At 38.8% G+C, this 18,449-nt stretch overlaps 2 protein-coding genes across 2 annotated transcripts in view; one reads left to right on the forward strand and one right to left on the reverse strand.

The window, feature by feature from the left end:
- Positions 1-114: 114 nt before the first annotated feature.
- Positions 115-8,078, forward strand: knstrn (kinetochore localized astrin (SPAG5) binding protein). Its single transcript, XM_079811496.1, has 8 exons — positions 115-189; positions 531-622; positions 718-744; positions 866-965; positions 2,520-2,634; positions 2,726-2,787; positions 7,207-7,281; positions 7,607-8,078. Exons 2-8 carry the CDS (start codon positions 543-545, stop codon positions 7,736-7,738), a joined length of 591 nt encoding a protein of 196 aa, XP_079667622.1. The 5' UTR covers positions 115-189; positions 531-542; the 3' UTR covers positions 7,739-8,078.
- A 9,463-nt stretch (positions 8,079-17,541) lies between these two features.
- The window catches only part of sdk1b (sidekick cell adhesion molecule 1b), a gene marked incomplete at its 3' end in the record, with an annotated part of 336,422 nt that continues 335,514 nt past the window's right edge, over positions 17,542-18,449 (reverse strand). The window contains exon 46 of the mRNA XM_079811264.1: positions 17,542-17,811. Coding sequence (XP_079667390.1) covers positions 17,542-17,811 — 270 coding nt within the window. The remainder of the gene's footprint in view (positions 17,812-18,449) is intronic.

Raw genomic sequence — 18,449 nt, forward strand, 5'->3', positions numbered from 1 at the left:
CTATGTAATGATCTTATAACCCTGTGTATTTGTACATACACAAACATGCATGCAGTTTTAACGTTATGAATGAATCTCAGTCAAAACCAACGGGTTTGTAAAGGAAGCGGAAGTGACGTTATTTATTTTGAAAATCGATGGCGCTGGACTTTTAAAACGTTATTTGCAGACCGATATTAGCTAAGTGTGGTAAGTTTATTATACATTCATACATAATCTAAAATGTTTAATTAACGATGTGCAATCCTCTAGTAAAAAAATCGCATTGTTTACGGTAAGAAAAAGTTGACATGACGAGAGACAGAAGTGAAATGTGACATGTAAGTTAACGTTACATAGTGCTTATTTCCAAAAAATAAATAATTTTGAGCTCAACCAAACATAACGTTACTTTCTTACGTATTTATGTATATGTACACGGTGTTAATGTAATTCAGGCAGTCGATTTTTTAGTGTAATTTTATCTCGTCGCCTTCATATTCTTCTTAATATTAAAAGCGGTCATTTCGATTCTCTGTTTCTCCTAAAAGCTGCTTTCAGACATGAAGAGAGTTCAGATGAAAGACACGGCGATTCCTGTGACATCCCGAGTCGCGCCTTTCAAGAACGACACGGAAAATAAGTGGGCATCTTTGTTTAAACGTTCTGCAAACATTTCCTTTTCCTTACATACCTATTTTTTTTCTACTAAATTGAATATTTGTTTATTTTTTTCAGGAAGAGCCAGCACAGGGCTCTGAAAGTGTAAGTAACGTACTGTGTCAGCCTATCACATAAAAATGTAGTTACTACTCTACTAGTAAGATACTACTGTCCAGTCTGTTAAAAAAAGAAAAGAAAATGCATACTATTTTGCTTTTCTTAGGCCAACCACAAGATATGGGCAACAAAACGATATAAGGGAGCAGAATCGAGTCTTGACTTCAACTAATGAAGACCTGCAGAGACAGCTTCAAGAAATGAAGGTGATTACCCTAATCATTGATTTAGTGTTTTGTCCGAATGCACCCTCTGGTGCTCTTCGGTCATTTCTGACCGGAAAATGTTCTGTTTTGAAATGTTAAAAATCACAGCTTCATCGGAATGTTATGAAATTTGGTGACTTTTCTTGCATTAGGTATGTAAACACACAAAAAACATTGGGGTCATGATTCGAGCATTCTAAATGGTCGTTAAAAAAAGTAGCGTTCATTGTCTTCAGTAATAAATGACCGACCATAGGAAATGAATGGGATATCAGCAAAAACACAAAAATTCACAGAATATTTGTGTGTACAATCTACAAATCGGCCACAATGCTGATAAAAAGTACACAGCAGTAAAGTGGTGACACTCTAAAACATCAAGAGTGTGATATTGACTCATCCGCTCACACACACCTATGAAAAACTGAGCCTATGAACCACATTTGGAATTTTTTTAAATCACAGCTTCATCGGAAAAATATGAAACTTGGTGACTTTTCCAGCATTAGGTATGTTAACACAAAAATTTGAGGGCATGATTCGAGCATGCTAAGTTGTCGTAAAAAAATACTCCCACTTGTGTTCTTTGGTCAAAAATGACCCCCATAGGAAATCTGCAAAAATTCACAGAATTTGTGTGTGTACAATCTACAAATCGGCCACATCAAGAGTGTGATATTGACACATCCACTCACACACACATGCACACACACACACTTATACACACATACACATCTATGAAAAACTGAACCTATGAACCACATTTGGAATTTTTTAAAATCACAGCTTCATCAGAATTATATGAAACCTAGTGACTTTTCTAGCATTAGGAATGTAAACGCACACAAAAATTGAGGGCATGATTCGAGCATGCTAAGTGGTCGTAAAAAAAATACTCCCACTTGTACTCTTCGGTCAAAAATGACACCATTGGAAATTAATGGGAAATCTGCAAAAACACAAATTCACAGAAAAAAATCTATATTTCTAGCAAAAAAAAATTAAATAAAACTTTATAATAAATATTCTTTGAGATTTTTTAAATATATATTCAAATCCATCAACAAAAAAAATCATTAAATGTGTTCAAAACAGAACTAGGGAATTCTCCATAGAGACCTCTAGTGATTACACCCATGGTTGCATGATTTCTTAAATAATTCCAAAAGGGGGCGCTAATCTGCCTTCAAAAAAATTAATTTTGAAGGCCTAGTCTCTATTTTAACCTGAAATACTGCAATAATTAAAACTTTTTTTTTTTAAATGTAATAGATAAACAATTATTGCATAAATATTAAAAAATACCATCAAATAATGTCAAAATACAAAATTAAAAAGAACAAATATTATTGAAGAAAAATAAATTCCATTGGTTTTACTGAGGTGGAGGAAGTTTAATTTTTAGGTGTCCGGTCACTTATGACAACCAATGCAACCCCTAAACGAAGAGCACCAGAGGGTTAATCAAAGGGTGTACAGTGATATTTTCAGAATAATTGCTGAAGTCAGTAGAGTCAAATACATTTAATACTCAAAACAATCATGTTTCTGCAGGAAACAGTGACTGAACTGGAGCTGCGATGCACAGAAATCCAAGGAGAAAATCGAGAAATTCAAAATCAGCTGCGAGACTGCCACGTCCTTCTTGTTGCTGAAAGCCTTGACCCAGGTGATGATTTATTTTGTTGCTCTGTTGGATTGACACGTAAAGAATTGCAATGTTTTCTGTTGAGTTGTAATCTAAACTGCCTCAAATTCAGTTTCAGGGGAAAAGTTGGGTCAGACGGCACAGCTGAAGGAAGAACAAAGAAAAGAAGTTATGGTAACAAATCATTTTTTATTTAATAGTATTTATTTTATTTATAACATATTATATAAATGCTATTTCAATTATAAATATATTTTTGTATCCTATTCATTTACACACAGACACACATTTTATTTTATTTATTTATTTATTTTGCCCGGCCCCCCCCCCCAAAAAAGTTGCCGTTTGTTTTTAAATAAGCAAATGCTTAAGAGTCTGTAATTTAATCATTATTGCAGTGATTATGTTTCTAGCATGTTAAATGTTTGGCAACAGTTCTTCTAACACTAATTGATGGAGTGTGTAGCTTTTCATTTCTTAAACAACCATGTAGGAAGACACATTAGGGCCATATTCCAGAATGACAATGTCAAGATTCATTAGACTCAGATTGTGAAAGAATGGTTGAGAGGGAGCGAGAAGAATAATTTTCACACATGAAATGGCACCTCTTGAGTCCAGACATTAAAGTAATTGAAAGTTATTTCCAGCAAGAGGTGTATACATTTTTGGTCAAGATCTTAAGCCGCGTTTCCACCGCAGGAACTTTCCCCAGGAACTAGGAACTTTGGGGTGGTACTCGGTGTGTTTTTCGATTTCGACCGCAGGAACCGGGGTCTAAATGAAGTTCCGGGTAAATATTTCCCCCTCCAAACGGCCCTGCTCGCGAGGTAGTACTTTTTCAAAGTTCAGGAACTTTCGGGGGTGGGACTTGGGCGCTGAACATGCTGATCGGTTGAGCTGACGCAGCATTTTATTTTTAACCGTGATTTTTAAAAGTCTTGCGGGGTTCGTTCTGCGTTCAGTAAATATCAGTCTTGCTCTTTCTGTCCGATGGTGCGTGTTCGTCTCAGCCATCTCACGGTCAATGTCTGTAATGGCTGATAATAACATATGTATGTCTTATTTTAAATCTAGCTTTACGAGCTTTCAGAATACGCTTTAGTATCAGTGCTCGTCTCTTTTCCGTCGTTTTGTTAATGACCTATTTAGTAAACCAATACATAACTAGCAAAAGCAGCGCTGCTTGAATCTCCTCCATACTTGTTATTGTTGCAGACAGTAAATTATTATTGTTCGTCGCTGACTGGGAGGAGTAGCCGCGAGCAGTCCCACGTCTCTGGACTAATTTGCCTTATCTTCACGGTACTTTAGACCGCAGTGGAAACGCAGACAGTAGCAGGTCTGGGGGGAAAAAAGTTCAGATAAAAAAAAGTTCCTGGTACAAATTGTTCCGGTAATTTTGGTGGAAACAGGGCATTATATTGACAATAGAAGAGTCAAGCACTCTGTAAAGTCTCCTCCAGCACATCCCAAAGACTTTCAATGAATGTGTGTACATGCATACACACACACACACACACACACACACACACACATATATATATATATATATATACAGTGAGGAAAATAAGTATTTGAACACCCTGCTATTTTGCAAGTTCTCCCACTTAGAAATCATGGAGGGGTCTGAAATTGTCATCGTAGGTGTATGTCCACTGTGAGAGACATAATAATAAAAAAAAACATCCAGAAATCACAATATATGATTTTTTTTAACTATTTATTTGTATGATACAGCTGCAAATAAGTATTTGAACACCTGTCTATCAACTAGAATTCTGCCCCTCAAAGACCTGTTAGTCTGCCTTTAAAATGTCCACCTCCACTCCATTTATTATCCTAAATTAGATGCACCTGTTTGAGGTCGTTAGCTGCATAAAGACACCTGTCCACCCCATACAATCCGTAAGAATCCAACAACTAACATGGCCAAGACCAAAGAGCTGTCCAAAGACACTAGAGACAAAATTGTACACCTCCACAAGGCTGGAAAGGGCTACGGGGAAATTGCCAAGCAGCTTGGTGAAAAAAGGTCCACTGTTGGAGCAATCATTAGAAGATGGAAGAAGCTAAACATGACTGTCAATCTCCCTCGGACTGGGGCTCCATGCAAGATCTCACCTCGTGGGGTCTCAATGATCCTAAGAAAGGTGAGAAATCAGCCCAGAACTAAACGGGAGGAGCTGGTCAATGACCTGAAAAGAGCTGGGACCATCGTTTCCAAGGTTACTGTTGGTAATACACAAAAGCCCTATTCGGACGGGATTAGTTTAACATGGGGAGGTGGGGGTAAATTAATTTTACCTCAGGACGTCTGTAATATTAATGGCCAATTCGCACGGGATAAGACATCTCAGTAAAACTAGCAGAATTGGGAGGGATAACTCGCTTTACGCACCAACGTAACCTCCTTGTCGTCATGTGCGTTGCTTCCTGTTTTCATGTGAGCAAACACACAATATATATATGTGTGTGTGTGTGTGTATGTGTGTATATATATATATATAAAACATATAACATAACATATATGAACATAAACATTTAGGTCCAGTCTAACGATTCTGTTTGGATGGTATTGGTAATAGACGCTTACCTAAAGCTAAAAGAAGTGTTGTGCCTCTAAAAAGTGCTTTCGATCTTATTGTTGCTTTAAATTGTATGCAGAAAATACTGGAGGTTTGCCACAGAGTTGTCCCACCCAGTGACGCCGCTACCATCACGCGCTGCGCGTAGGGCACCAAGTGCTCCGGGGAGCACCACAAGAAAATGCTCTCTCTACCCTCCCGCGGCTCTGCAAAATTCGCGAACGCCGCCACTGCGGGCATCGTAAAGTGATCGCGCTTAGGGCATCAAAGCGGCCAGCGGTGGGACTGGTCCCACCACCTACAACGAAACCGAGTGCTTCTTCAAGCGCTTCCATGCTTGCAAAACGCGCCAAAACTACTTGAAAACAGGAAATGATGGAATTTTACCGTACATTTTTACACCGGGTCTATTCGAACGGGATTAGTTTTACCCAAGGTCATTTTTCCGGACCTTTTTACAGAAGGTAAAAGTCTCCGTAATCTTTACTGACATTGTCCGTAATGATTACCGAGATGGCACATTCGGACGGGACTAAAATCACAGAGAACCTCTGGTAATAATTACTTTACCCCCACCTCCCCATGTTAAACTAATCCCGTCCGAATAGGGCTTAAGACGTCATGGTTTGAAATCATGCAAGGCACGGAAGGTTCCCCTGCTTAAACCAGCACATGTCCAGGCCCGTCTTAAGTTTGCCAATGACCATTTGGATGATCCAGAGGAGTCATGGGAGAAAGTCATGTGGTCAGATGAGACCAAAATAGAACTTTTTGGTCATAATTCCACTAAACGTTTTTGGAGGAAGAAGAATGATGAGTACCATCCCAAGAACACCATCCCTACTGTGAAGAATGTGGGTGGTAGCATCATGCTTTGGGGGTGTTTTTCTGCACATGGGACAGGGTGACTGCACTGTATTAAGGAGAGGATGACCGGGGCCATGTACTGAGAGATTTTGGGGAACAACCTCCTTCCCTCAGTTAGAGCATTGAAGATGGGTCGAGGCTGGGTCTTCCAACATGACAATGACCCGAAGCACAGCCAGCATAACCAAGGAGTTGCTCTGTAAGAAGCATATCAAGGTTCTGGCGTGGCCTAGCCAGTCTCCAGACCTAAACCCAATAGAGAATCTTTGGAGGGAGCTCAAACTCCGTGTTTCTCAGCGACAGGCCAGAAACCTGACTGATCTAGAGAAGATCTGTGTGGAGGAGTGGGCCAAAATCCCTCCAGCAGTGTGTGCAAGCCTCGTGAAAAACTACAGGAAACGTTTGACCTCTGCAATTGCAAACAAAGGCTACTGTACCAAATATTAACATTGATTTTCTCAGGTGTTCAAATACTTATTTGCAGCTGTATCATACAAATAAATAGTTAAAAAATCATACATTGTGATTTCTGGATTTTTTTTTTGATTATGTCTCTCACAGTGGACATGCACCTATGATGACAATTTCAGACCCCTCCATGATTTCTAAGTGGGAGAACTTGCAAAATAGCAGGGTGTTCAAATACTTATTTTCCTCACTGTATACATATATACATATACATATACATATATATATATATATATAGATTGTGAATGTGAAAAGTTTGTTTGATCTTAGTAAGTAAGCTTAGTCTAGTAGAGAAAAAAAGAGTAAATTCATCACATTTGTAATAATTTTTTTTTAGAATATTTGCCTTTTGGCAACACGAGATACTGATAAATGGTCACTGCAAACACATTTAATAGGGATTGATTATATAATCATCCATATTGTACAATAAAGTGCCGTCACACCAGATTGTTTGCTTTCATGGTCTGATTACTATTCTGATGTAAAAGCAGATATAAGACTCCATTCTTGAATACAGATGAAGTCTAATTCTAGTCTATAGCATGTTTTCCCTGGAGAATCAGTCCTGACAGTGCAGAGCTTGTGTTAAACCAGAGTCACAGACATTGGCCCTCAATTAATTATGATTATTTATTTTTTTTGACCATTTTGTGTTTTCTAATGGCAGACTGTTTCTCAAAATCTCCTGACTGAGCTGAAACTGTTCGGTGAGACGGCACAAGAGCATGCGGCAAATTTACTGGTGAGTATCGGTATTCTTTGTTTTTAATAATCAAAAATTCTGGGTTATTTATCCTGATTTGAATGTCCTGCGGCACTGACCACACATTAATACAAATGTTTCACCAAGACATATTTATATGAGGATGAAATTACACACATTTTGCTCTGCTGGGCTAGAGGCTGTATAATCAATCATAACGCCAGGTCCGCAGCTGATAAAATATTCATTTGAAATGTTCTAATCCTTCTAAATGTTATTGAGTGCGCCTCTCCAAAACTACCAGAATATGGCATGACCTAGAATGGGTTCAGTGAGGATATTGTCAATCTCGGTTTGCTTCCAGGAAGTGCAGAACACCATGAGGGACCTGACAGAAGCACATGAAAAGCTCCAGCAGGAGAGGGCATTGTTCACTTTGGATGTGGAGGAAATGGAAAGAGCTTTGGGAGAGGCAGAGAGACTCTTGATGGAATAAATGAAAGAAACTCTTTCGTTGGCCATAAATACTGCAATGCCATATGGTGTTTTCTGAGATCTGTCAGTCTGAGAACGAGAACTGGTCGAAAAAAGCATTTGGATGAAAGTGTAACATATTGTTGCATTTAATGGAACATCCACCACTCCACCACTCAGCTACATTTAAAAATGTTTTATCTGAATGCTTTCTGTTTGTCTGCTGACAAGTTGAGATAATATAAACTCTTTTCATGTACCTCTAAAACGGCAAGGCACTTCTTGAACGATGCTGACTGTATAATGTTCATTTGAATTATCTGTGCAAACATGACCTTAAACATGATAAAAATGCTTTACACACTTTTGTGCTGTTATTTACTCTCATCATAGTATCTGAGACCTAAAGAGCAATGCCAGTTTTGACTAATAGTTATAAGTGATAAAATTCCTGTTTGACCCCCTTTCGCCTTCAGAACTGCCTTAATTCTACGTGGCATTGATTCAACAAGGTGCTGAAAGCATTCTTTAGAAATGTTGGCCCATATTGATAGGATAGCATCTTGCAGTTAATGGAGATTTGTGGGATCCACATCCAGGGCACGAAGCTCCCGTTCCACCACATCCCAAAGATGTTCTATTGGGTTGAGATCTGGTGACTGTGGGGGCCATTTTAGTACAGTGAACTCATTGTCATGTTCAAGAAACCAATTTGTAATGATTCGAGCTTTGTGACATGGTGCATTATCCTGCTGAAAGAAGCCATCAGAGGATGGGTACATGGTGGTCATAAAAGGATGGACATGGTCAGAAACAATGCTCAGGTAGGCCGTGGCATTTAAACGATGCCCAATTGGCATTAAGGGGTCTAAAGTGTGCCAAGAAAACATCCCCCACACCATTACACCACCACCACCAGCCTGCACACAGTGGTAACAAGGCATGATGGATCCATGTTCTCATTCTGTTTATGCCAAATTCTGATTAAATAATTATGGCAACATTTTTCCAGTCTTCAACTGTCCAATTTTGGTGAGCTTGTGCAAATTGTAGCCTCTTTTTCCTATTTGTAGTGGAGATGAGTGGTACCCGGTGGGGTCTTCTGCTGTTGTAGCCCATCCGCCTCAAGGTTGTGCGTGTTGTGGCTTCACAAATGCTTTGCTGCATACCTCGGTTGTAACGAGTGGTTATTTCAGTCAAAGTTGCTCTTCTATCAGCTTGAATCAGTCGGCCCATTCTCCTCTGACCTCTAGCATCAACAAGGCATTTTCGCCCACAGGACTGCCGCATACTGGATGTTTTTCCCTTTCACACCATTCTTTGTAAACCCTAGAAATGGTTGTGCGTGAAAATCCCAATAACTGGGCAGATTGTGAAATAATCAGACCGGCCCGTCTGGCACCAACAACCATGCCACGCTCAAAATAGCTTAAATCACCTTTCTTTCCCATTCTGACATTCAGTTTGGAGTTCAGGAGATTGTCTTGACCAGGACCACACCCCTAAATGCATTGAAGCAACTGCCATGTGATTGGTTGATTAGATAATTGCATTAATGAGAAATTGAACAGGTGTTCCTAATAATCCTTTAGGTGAGTGTACACCGATCAGGCATAACATTATGCAGGAAAAATGGGCAAGCGTAAGGATTTGAGCGAGTTTGACAATAGCCCAATTGTGATGCTAGACGACTGGGTCAGAGCATCTCCAAAACTGCAGCTCTTGTGGGGTGTTCCCGGTCTGCAGTGGTCATTTTCTATCAAAAGTGGTCCAAGGAAAGGAACAGTGGTGAACCGTCGACAGGGTCATGGGAGGCCAAGACTCATTGATGGGGAGCAAATGCTGGCCCGTCTGGTTCGATCAAACAGATGAGCCACTGTAGCTCAAATTACTCAAGAAGTTAATGCTGCTTCTGATAGAAAGGTGTCAGAATACACACAGCAGGGCTGGACTGGTAATCTGGCATACCGGGCATTTCCCAGATGGGCCGACGCACTTTGGGGCCAAATAAATAAATTGTACACAGACTGGCCCATCATGCAGAGACAGCGGCCCATGGTTTGTCTTCTGAATTGACAGGCTAAAGCAAGAGAGACCTTCCCTCCTCCATATTTATAGACTGTGTCCATATTAGGCACAGTTTAGTTTTTTTGGGCTCATGAAACTGCAAAAGGCGAATATCCGCATTACAGGTTCTGTGGTGAATCTAGCTGAAAACAGCCATGACGAGGTAAATTGGAAAACAGCAATACACACAGCTACAAACTTGTCACTCTAGCACAACCACAATTTACCTTGCAGCTACAGTGCAGAAATGGTGTTTTGGAAGAAATGTAGGCTATTTATTAAAAATGTTGCTATTATTGCGTACATTAAATGTTGCACAATATAAATCACTTTTATAGAGGCTGTTTTTGTATTTTCTATGTGTTTACAATATTTTTTATTACAAATTCAATAGTTTATTATTATTATTTATTTTATAAACCATATACCCATGGTAATGAGGAGCACTGTTTTACCTGTGACTACCATGATCTTACAGTTCAATGAAACTACAGTTAAACTCAGTTAAAATGTCAGGATAATTAAAGGATAATTCAACAAAACCGCTTTAAAGCCTGGATCTCATGAATTAAGGACAAAGCTTTTTTCTCCTTAAATGTTTTATGAACTTGTTCTAATGAAATTTAACTAAATGTTATTTCAATGAGAGCCTCATGAAAGATAGATATCAGTGTCTTTCATAAATTAGGTGTTAACTTTTGAAAAATGTTATTGTTTTTAAAGGGGTTGTTCAACCCAAAAATGTGATTGTTTACTCACTCTAATGTCATTCTAAACCTGAATGAATTTCTTTCTGTGTAACAAAAACTCTGTTTTTTTTTGTCCATACAATATTTAATGGTATAGCCTGTGGTTTGGTTGCCAACATTCTTCAAAATATCTTCTTGTGTGTTTCACAGAAGAAAGAAAGTCATACAGCCAGGTTTGGAATGACATGAGAGTGAGTAAATGATGACAGTACAGCACACCTTCAGGGGTCTAGTGGAGTCCATGCCTCGACGGGTCAGGGCTGTTTTGGCAAAAAAAAGGGGTACCAACACAATATTAAGAAATAATGTTATGCCTGATCGGTGTAAATGGGGTTTGTCTGACTTGTGCCGTCTCACTGCACAACACTCATATTCATAAGCACAGGATAGATTTTCCATCTTGTGTAGACTTGTTATACAAAAGTCACTTCACTTTAAGTCACATGTGTTGATTCCTGAATTGCCATGGCAACCAATGCAAACATTTCAGAAAATTACACCCAACACGCCTTAGTTGATCACTGAAAAACAGATCAGGTCTGAAAACCAAAAACTGCTGAACAGCATGAGAATGTTTTAAGGGATAGTGTGGTAGAGCCAAAAAAGGAGAACATTTTCTGTAAAATGTGTATCTCATCCATTTAATCATAGTAATCAAAACAAGTGCATTACAATGGTGAAGTCTCAATATCAGGAAATTACAGTGAAACATGGTTCTTACAGTAAGCCAAAAAAACAAACAAAAAACATCTTGGCCGGGTTTCACAGACAGGACTTAAGCCAGGATTAAGGCCCGTTCACACCAAGGACGTTAACTATAAAGACTACTAGCCTATATTAGTGTCCACACCAGCGGACGGTATTGTTCTGTTTATTCTAAGCGCGTGCTTGTCCGACGCTTTAAATGCTCGAGCTCGTGACAGTAAGATGGATTCTGATTGGCTGTCAATGTTTTTAATCGTTCATCAGCTGGATAAAAACGTTCTGAAAGTGATTCCAACTATATCGTTCTCTGTGCTGTTATCGTTATAGCTGTGGTGTCACTTTAAATTGTAATGTAGACGCATGCATTTTCTGTGAAGCTGCTTTGAAACGATATGTATTGTGAAAAGCGCCATACAAATAATTTTGAATTTAATTGAATTGGTGTGAACTCTGCTATTCTTTGATATTGATTTTTTTTTTTTACTATATCTTTATCATTATCTTTATAGTTATCGTCCTCTGTGTGAAGGCGCCTTTAGGGCTTAGTTCAGTTAGGACATTATATAAATGTGCCTTCGAAAAAACATTACTGGTTTGCATCTTAAGATTAAAAAAAATGGCCTTCAGTTAAAGCAGCTCAAACAAGCATTTTAGTCTGGGACTAGCTTAAGCCTTGTCTGTGAAACCATGGATTGGACACGTAAAAATGTATGAATGTCAATGCATTATATCATTATTGGTTCTGAGAAATCTCTAGTGTCATTTGTTTGCAGACGCCACTTTTTTTCTCTTTAATGTTTTGTTATCTAATGCAAAACATTCACACATTATTAAGTGTCCAAATATGTTTGGGGCCGCTGTGTATCTCATCAGTGAATGTGTCATAAGGAGATGACATTTCTGCAGTCTGCATACACACACACACAGTACGGACTCTTTTTGGCATTCAGTCACCAATAAGTTATAAATAAAAAGACCTGCCAGTGGGATAATGACAGCAAAATATGAACACAGTAGCTATTACTCATGTCATTTGTTTAAAATAAATATGAGTCACATTTTAGAGCATGTGGGGCTTAATGTGACCTATTTTGGGATTTTTAGTTGAACGTGAGTGGTACTTTCCAGTGCAAAATTGAAAAGATCCAGAAATGATGGGCAACATAATACTTTTTTCCTTACTTTTGAGTGCAAGTCACAATGCGCACACTTCAGATTTTGACCATTTCAAGAGAAAATCAGTTTAATTATGATGCCTTCATGTGCATATATAATGCAGTGTGGGTAATACAGCTGTACGACGCATAACGTTCCAGTAACAACTTCTCAAAGCAATTCAAAGTGTTATCATCCTGCTTTGAAGTGCATATTATTCTCTCTGACTCATTCCAATCAATAACGCCTTGCATAGCTCTTTCTGTCTTTGGATGGATGTTCAACACAGTAAGAAGTCTGTCCTTGACTTTTTCTCTGTTTTAAATGACAATTAATGCATAGAATAGAATTAGACTCTTTAGGCACCGAACCACACTCTACACAAGCCTGCAGATGTTTATGCAGTTACAATCGCAGTAATGAAGGGGACACTTGTATTCCCTTAAAGTCACTGAAATCAAATTTGACATATCTTTTTTTTTTTTTTATGGAATATTGCAGTATTTATTGTAAATGATTTATCCGTGCACATTATTATTGTTTTACTAAATTCATGATTCATTGATCAAAATAAATTCCCCTCCATCTTGCAGTAACATTACTACTGCGTCCCAATTCAGAGGCTGCATCCTTCGAAGAGCGATTGCGTCACCGCGGCGCGGCCGAAGGCTGTCCCAATTCAAACGTTCCTTCAAATGCAGCATCCAAATGCATCCTTCGTTTCCCATGAAATGAAGTATACAACAAATGGATCCTTCGTGGGCTTGCCCACCACAGAACTTTTTTTTTTTGGAGAGAAATTACCGAATTACACTTTTAAATGTAAGTATTGGGTTTCAGCTCACTCAAATATCTAATGATATAAATGTAAAAATAAAATAAAAACTTGAAAGCGGTTCAAATGTTTATTTGTATCTTACTAAGATGCGATTACCGGTATATTTAGTTTATACTCTTTATTATATACAGAAATGACAGTTTGTGAACCTGTTTTGTTTTCAGTTTAAAGGGATAGTTCACCCAAAAATGAAAATTAGCCCATGATTTACTCACCCTCAAGTCATCCTAGGTGTATATGATATTCTTCTTTCAGACGAATAAAATCTGAGTTATATTAAAAAATGTCCTGGCTCTTCCAAGCTTTATAATGGCAGTGAATTGTTGTTTTTGAAGTCCATAAAAGTGCATCTATCCATCATATAACTGCTCCACATGGCTCTGGGGGGTTAATAAAGGCCTTCTGAAGCGAAGAGATGCATTTGTGTAAGAAACTTATCCATATTTAAAACTTAATCAAGTAAAATATCTAGCTTCCGATTTAAAAAAAAACAAAAAAAAACGTAAATTGGTCGTCAGATGTAGCATAAACATTTTGAATTGTGAGAGGCGCTAAACTTTTTACATAAGTTGAATATACGGAAGGCAATCTGGTGGAAGCTAGATAATTTACAATTTAAAGTTTTAAATATGGATATTTTCCTTACACAATCGCTTCAGAAGGCCTTTATTAAACCCCCGGAACCGTGTGGAGCAGTTATATGATGGATAGATGCACTTTTATGGAATTCAAAAATGAAACAACAATTCAACAACTGCCATTAAAAAGCTTGGAAGAGCAAGGACATTTCTTTTATATAACTTACATTTTATTCGTCTGAAAGAAGAATGTCATATACACCTAGGATGACTTGAGGGTGAGTAAATCATGGGCTAAATCTTCATTTTTGGGTGAACTAACCCTTTAATATAACTTAAAAAATAAAAAATTCTAGTACAAATGTTACCATCACTCATCAACGGCAGCTGCCACAGTTGCTAAGCGACAAGAACAATCCTCCATAGGCTAGACCAGAGGTCTCCAAATTCGGTCCTGGAGGGCCACTGTCCTGCAGAGTTTAGCTCCAACCCCAATTAAACAAACCTGAACCAGCTAATCAGTGTCGTACAAGGCCCTAGTTAGACACTGATTAGCTGGTTCAGGTGTGTTTAATTGGGGCTGGAGCTAAACTCTGCAGGACAGTGGCCCTCCCGAACTGAGTTTGGAGACCCCTGGGCTAGACTTTCCCATGTAACAACGCTCAGTCCGACCTTCGTGGCCTTTATAGTCAGAGTCCTTCGAAGGATGCAGCCTTTGAATTGGGATACAGCCCTCATCTCTTCTCTAATGACATGTCCCGTGAGGGCGGGACAACCTGTCACTCTAGCAATCGACAACCATCCAATCAATTCTCGATCAGTCCTATCGCAACTTCCGTTTCATGCTACCTTTAAATGTTTTTGCCATTAACCCAAATGTTTTCCTTCAGGTTTCTAGCTATAAAAACGGCAAAAGTTGAACAAACTCGGTCACCAAAATTCTCTTTAAAGTGTTGCTCCACCATGACAGTAGTTGACCTGAAAAACACATCCGCTGCATCCGAAATCAAATACTTCCCTACTATAGAGTATGCGAAAAACAGTACGCCAGAAGAGTAGTATGTCTGAATACACAGTATTTGAAAAACCCCCCGGATGACCTACTACTTCTGCTGAGATTCTGAAGTGCGCATTTGATGGACACTTTACTATCCCATGAGGCCACGGGAGGGGATTTATGAACAGAAGTGAAGCGAACTGACGCTGGTAGGTCACATGACCATATCAACATGGAGGATGTAGCACATCTGAAATTCATTCATTCTTCCCATATTCATACTATATACAGCATACTTTTTTAACAGTAATATAAAATTCAAATGTAGTACCTACTCTCAGCGATATTTTACTTTTTGTTCTGACCGCAACGCGTGAAATTGATACTGCGTAACTGGAAACATGTTCATATACTTGCGTAGAGTATGTTTCAGGCCATATGTTGTGTTCAGAATGATCATACTTACAAGTTGCACATGAATGCCACCTTGAATTCGAAAGTGGGAAACTTGTATTCAAGCTCCATAGATTAAAAGTTACAATTCAAAATCATAATTATGACTTTTTATCTCATAATTTTGACTCGTCAATAGTTTTTTTATCTCAAAGTTTTGACTGTCATAATTGTTCGTCATAATGTTGACTTTTAGGCCCTGTTTACACCTGGTATTACGATGCGTTTTGGTTGATCGGATTCAGATCACAAGTAGACAAGTGATCACATACCCGTTTCTTTGAGGGGAGTGTCTATGGGCGGGTACACTGCAAAAAAACTGCTCTTTTTAATTAGTATTTTTTCTTGTTTCCAGTCCAAATATCAAAAAAATCTTAAATCAAGATGCATTTACCAGATAAGTAAAATTTACATTCAATTTTTTTGTCTTGTTTTCTGGGGGGGGGGGGGGGGGGTCCAAATGAAGTGAGTTTTTGCTTAAAACAAGCAAGGTAAGAAAAATAATCTTATTTCTGTTTGGGACGGTAATTTCAATCAGAAACAAGATTATTTTTCTTACCCCATTAACAGATATATTTTTGCTTGTTTGTATTTTCAAAAAAACAACAAGAAATCTCATGTAATTTTTCTTATCTAGTAAATGCATCTTGATTTAAGAATTTTTAGATATTTAGACTAGAAACAAGACAAAAATACTGAGTAAGAAGAGCATTTTTTGCAGTGTAATGTATGGGCTCTTTCAGATCTTTCCATCTAATGGACAAAATAAGCTCTGCAATTTACATATGAACGCTCTCGGACATACGGCGAGCATCAGCTTTCTGACAGCCGCAAGATGACGGCAAACGCGGTGAGTGTGTGTTAGAAATCAGGAATGGTGAGAGAATATTGTGCTTTTGTGGCTGTTTGAAAATATTCGACCACATGTGCGTTTACACTACGAAAGCAATCCGGTCAAAAGCGTTTTCGACTATCTCTGGAAGTGACTGAAAGTGGACAAGCTCAAAAGCATCATCCACTTGTGATCCGATCGACCAAAATTCTTCTTAATCCCAGGTGTAAACAGGGCCTTGATCTCATAATTTCGACTTTATATGTCATTATATTTGATTGACTTGAACACACGTCATGACATGGTTATGATTTCTAAACTCCTAAGTATACTCTCAGCAGGACTTGAATGCATCTTATAGCATAATAACCTTTTGGTTACCAGCCTAGATCTTTAACTATCGATGCACACCTACCAACAAAACCTCCGCACACCCGTCTTACCATCATGTGCACTAATGCTCTTTCATACTGAAATAAATATTTGTTTAACATTAATGAGATGAGAAATCTGTGTATATTTGGATTAGAGGGATGGAGTCACATTAAGATAAGACACATTTCTTATCATCTCTCTGGGCGACTGGATTGTACATACACCGAAAGCCAGTCAAACAAACAGTGTGGATTGTGACTTGCTGAAATGATCCGCTGTGGGTATCACTAAAGAACTACATCGACTTGGCACAAATCTACTCTACAGTAAAAACGTTTCGTTTTTGTACAAAATTGATCCTAAAAATATACACACATACAGCATATTTTACATACAGTATTGCTAACCTAAGAAAACGGTCCGTTGTGAGCACACATTTTCTTTTTTTCCCCACTTAAAGCATCACCCTTTTGGTTTAAGAGAGAGCAATACGTGTACAAAGGCAGTATTTTCATTGCTGCTTTTTGTCCAGAATGAAGCCGCCCGTCCCAAGACGAAAGTAAACCACACACAAAACACATTTTTGTTCCAGTCTACCACTCACTGTACAAGTTTCCGGTGACGTTTCAACTTCAGTTCGAGTTTTGGAGATCAGAGCGAGATTCAATGAATCACTCAAGCGTGTGTGTGCCCACACATTATGACTAATCCCGGAAGGTTGCTATGGAACGGGAATTCATAACAAAAGAATTTCCTTCATCCGTCTTTGAGGGTCTTTGAGCCTTTAGAATTAATACCACCTCTTGCTCAAGAGTCTCACAGTGCAAAGTCTCCGCTTCTTCTGGGTCATGTTTAATCTGCGAAAATCCACCCAAAAATCATTAACACGTTAACAATAAGATACTTCAATACCCCCTCCCTTCCTTGAAGAGAGGAGGCCTAAAATACACGCTTCGGGGGAAATGAGAGACTTTTGTGAAAAAGCATTCTTTTGTCGTTACTCCGACAGTTTGATTTGTCCCTTTTCAAGGGTTCTGCTTCCTGTCATCAGCTCCTCCGTTTGTTTCATCGGTTCATTAGACAAACGAGGAGAAGCCGGTAACTGGAGTGCGTGTTCCTGGTGCGGGCTGCCCTGTGGGGGTGTAGACGCCCCCTACACTGTGCTGGGTCACCACAGTCTGATAATACCCCCCCTCTGCATCCGTCATGGCACATTCCTCGAAGTCTCCTCCGGTCTTCATGCCTTTGGGCTGCCGCTTCCACGAGTTGAAATAGGTGGGGTCGCTCATGTAGTGATTTACAAACGAGTGCTTGGGTTGCTCATCTTCGTAGTCGCTGTCGCTCACCTTCACATGAGGGGTCGGGTCCAAACCAGAGAGAAAAAGAGCAGACGGTAAAGTTACAGCACGGACGTAATTATTGCCTGAATGTTTACAGGTGTACAAAGTAAGTTTTTGTTTGGCTCACTGATACAATGGTAGTCAATATATAGTGACACCTACTGGCATGGATGAAGCATAACGCAATGTTGTTTTAAAGGATTAGTTCACCCAAAAATGAAAATTAGCCCATGATTTACTCACCCTCAAGCCATCCTAGGTGTATATGACATTCTTCTTTCAGACGAACACAATCGGAGTTATATAAAAAAAATATCTTGGTTCTTCCAAGCTTTTTAATAAAGGCCTTCACATAAATTGAATCGATGCGTTTGTGTGAGAAAAATATCCACATTTAAAATGTTATTAAATAAAATAACTAGCTTCCAGTAGACAGCAAAAGAATAACAACTGAACTGACGCATGCCCAGAGGTTTTGCTCTATCCCCTGCGCATACGTAAAGGTTGCGCAGAGATTTTGCTCTATCCTCGGCGTGTGCGTCAGTTCAGTTGTTATTCTTTCGCGGTCTGGCAGAAGATAGTTATTTTTACTTAATAACATTTTAAATGTGGACATTTTTCTCACACAAAAGCATCGATTCACT

This window comes from Gobio gobio, assembly GCF_949357685.1.
Source record: "Gobio gobio genome assembly, chromosome: 3".
Classification (NCBI taxonomy): domain Eukaryota; kingdom Metazoa; phylum Chordata; class Actinopteri; order Cypriniformes; family Gobionidae; genus Gobio; species Gobio gobio.

Excerpts from the sequence above, each read along its gene's own strand:
- knstrn (XM_079811496.1), top strand. The coding sequence starts at position 543 with ATGAAGAGAGTTCAGATGAAAGACACGGCGATTCCTGTGACATCCCGA. Across the intron at positions 623-717 it reads AAGAACGACACGGAAAATAA|GAAGAGCCAGCACAGGGCTC; the intron begins GTGGGCATCTTT and ends TATTTTTTTCAG. Across the intron at positions 745-865 it reads CAGCACAGGGCTCTGAAAGT|GCCAACCACAAGATATGGGC; the intron begins GTAAGTAACGTA and ends TGCTTTTCTTAG.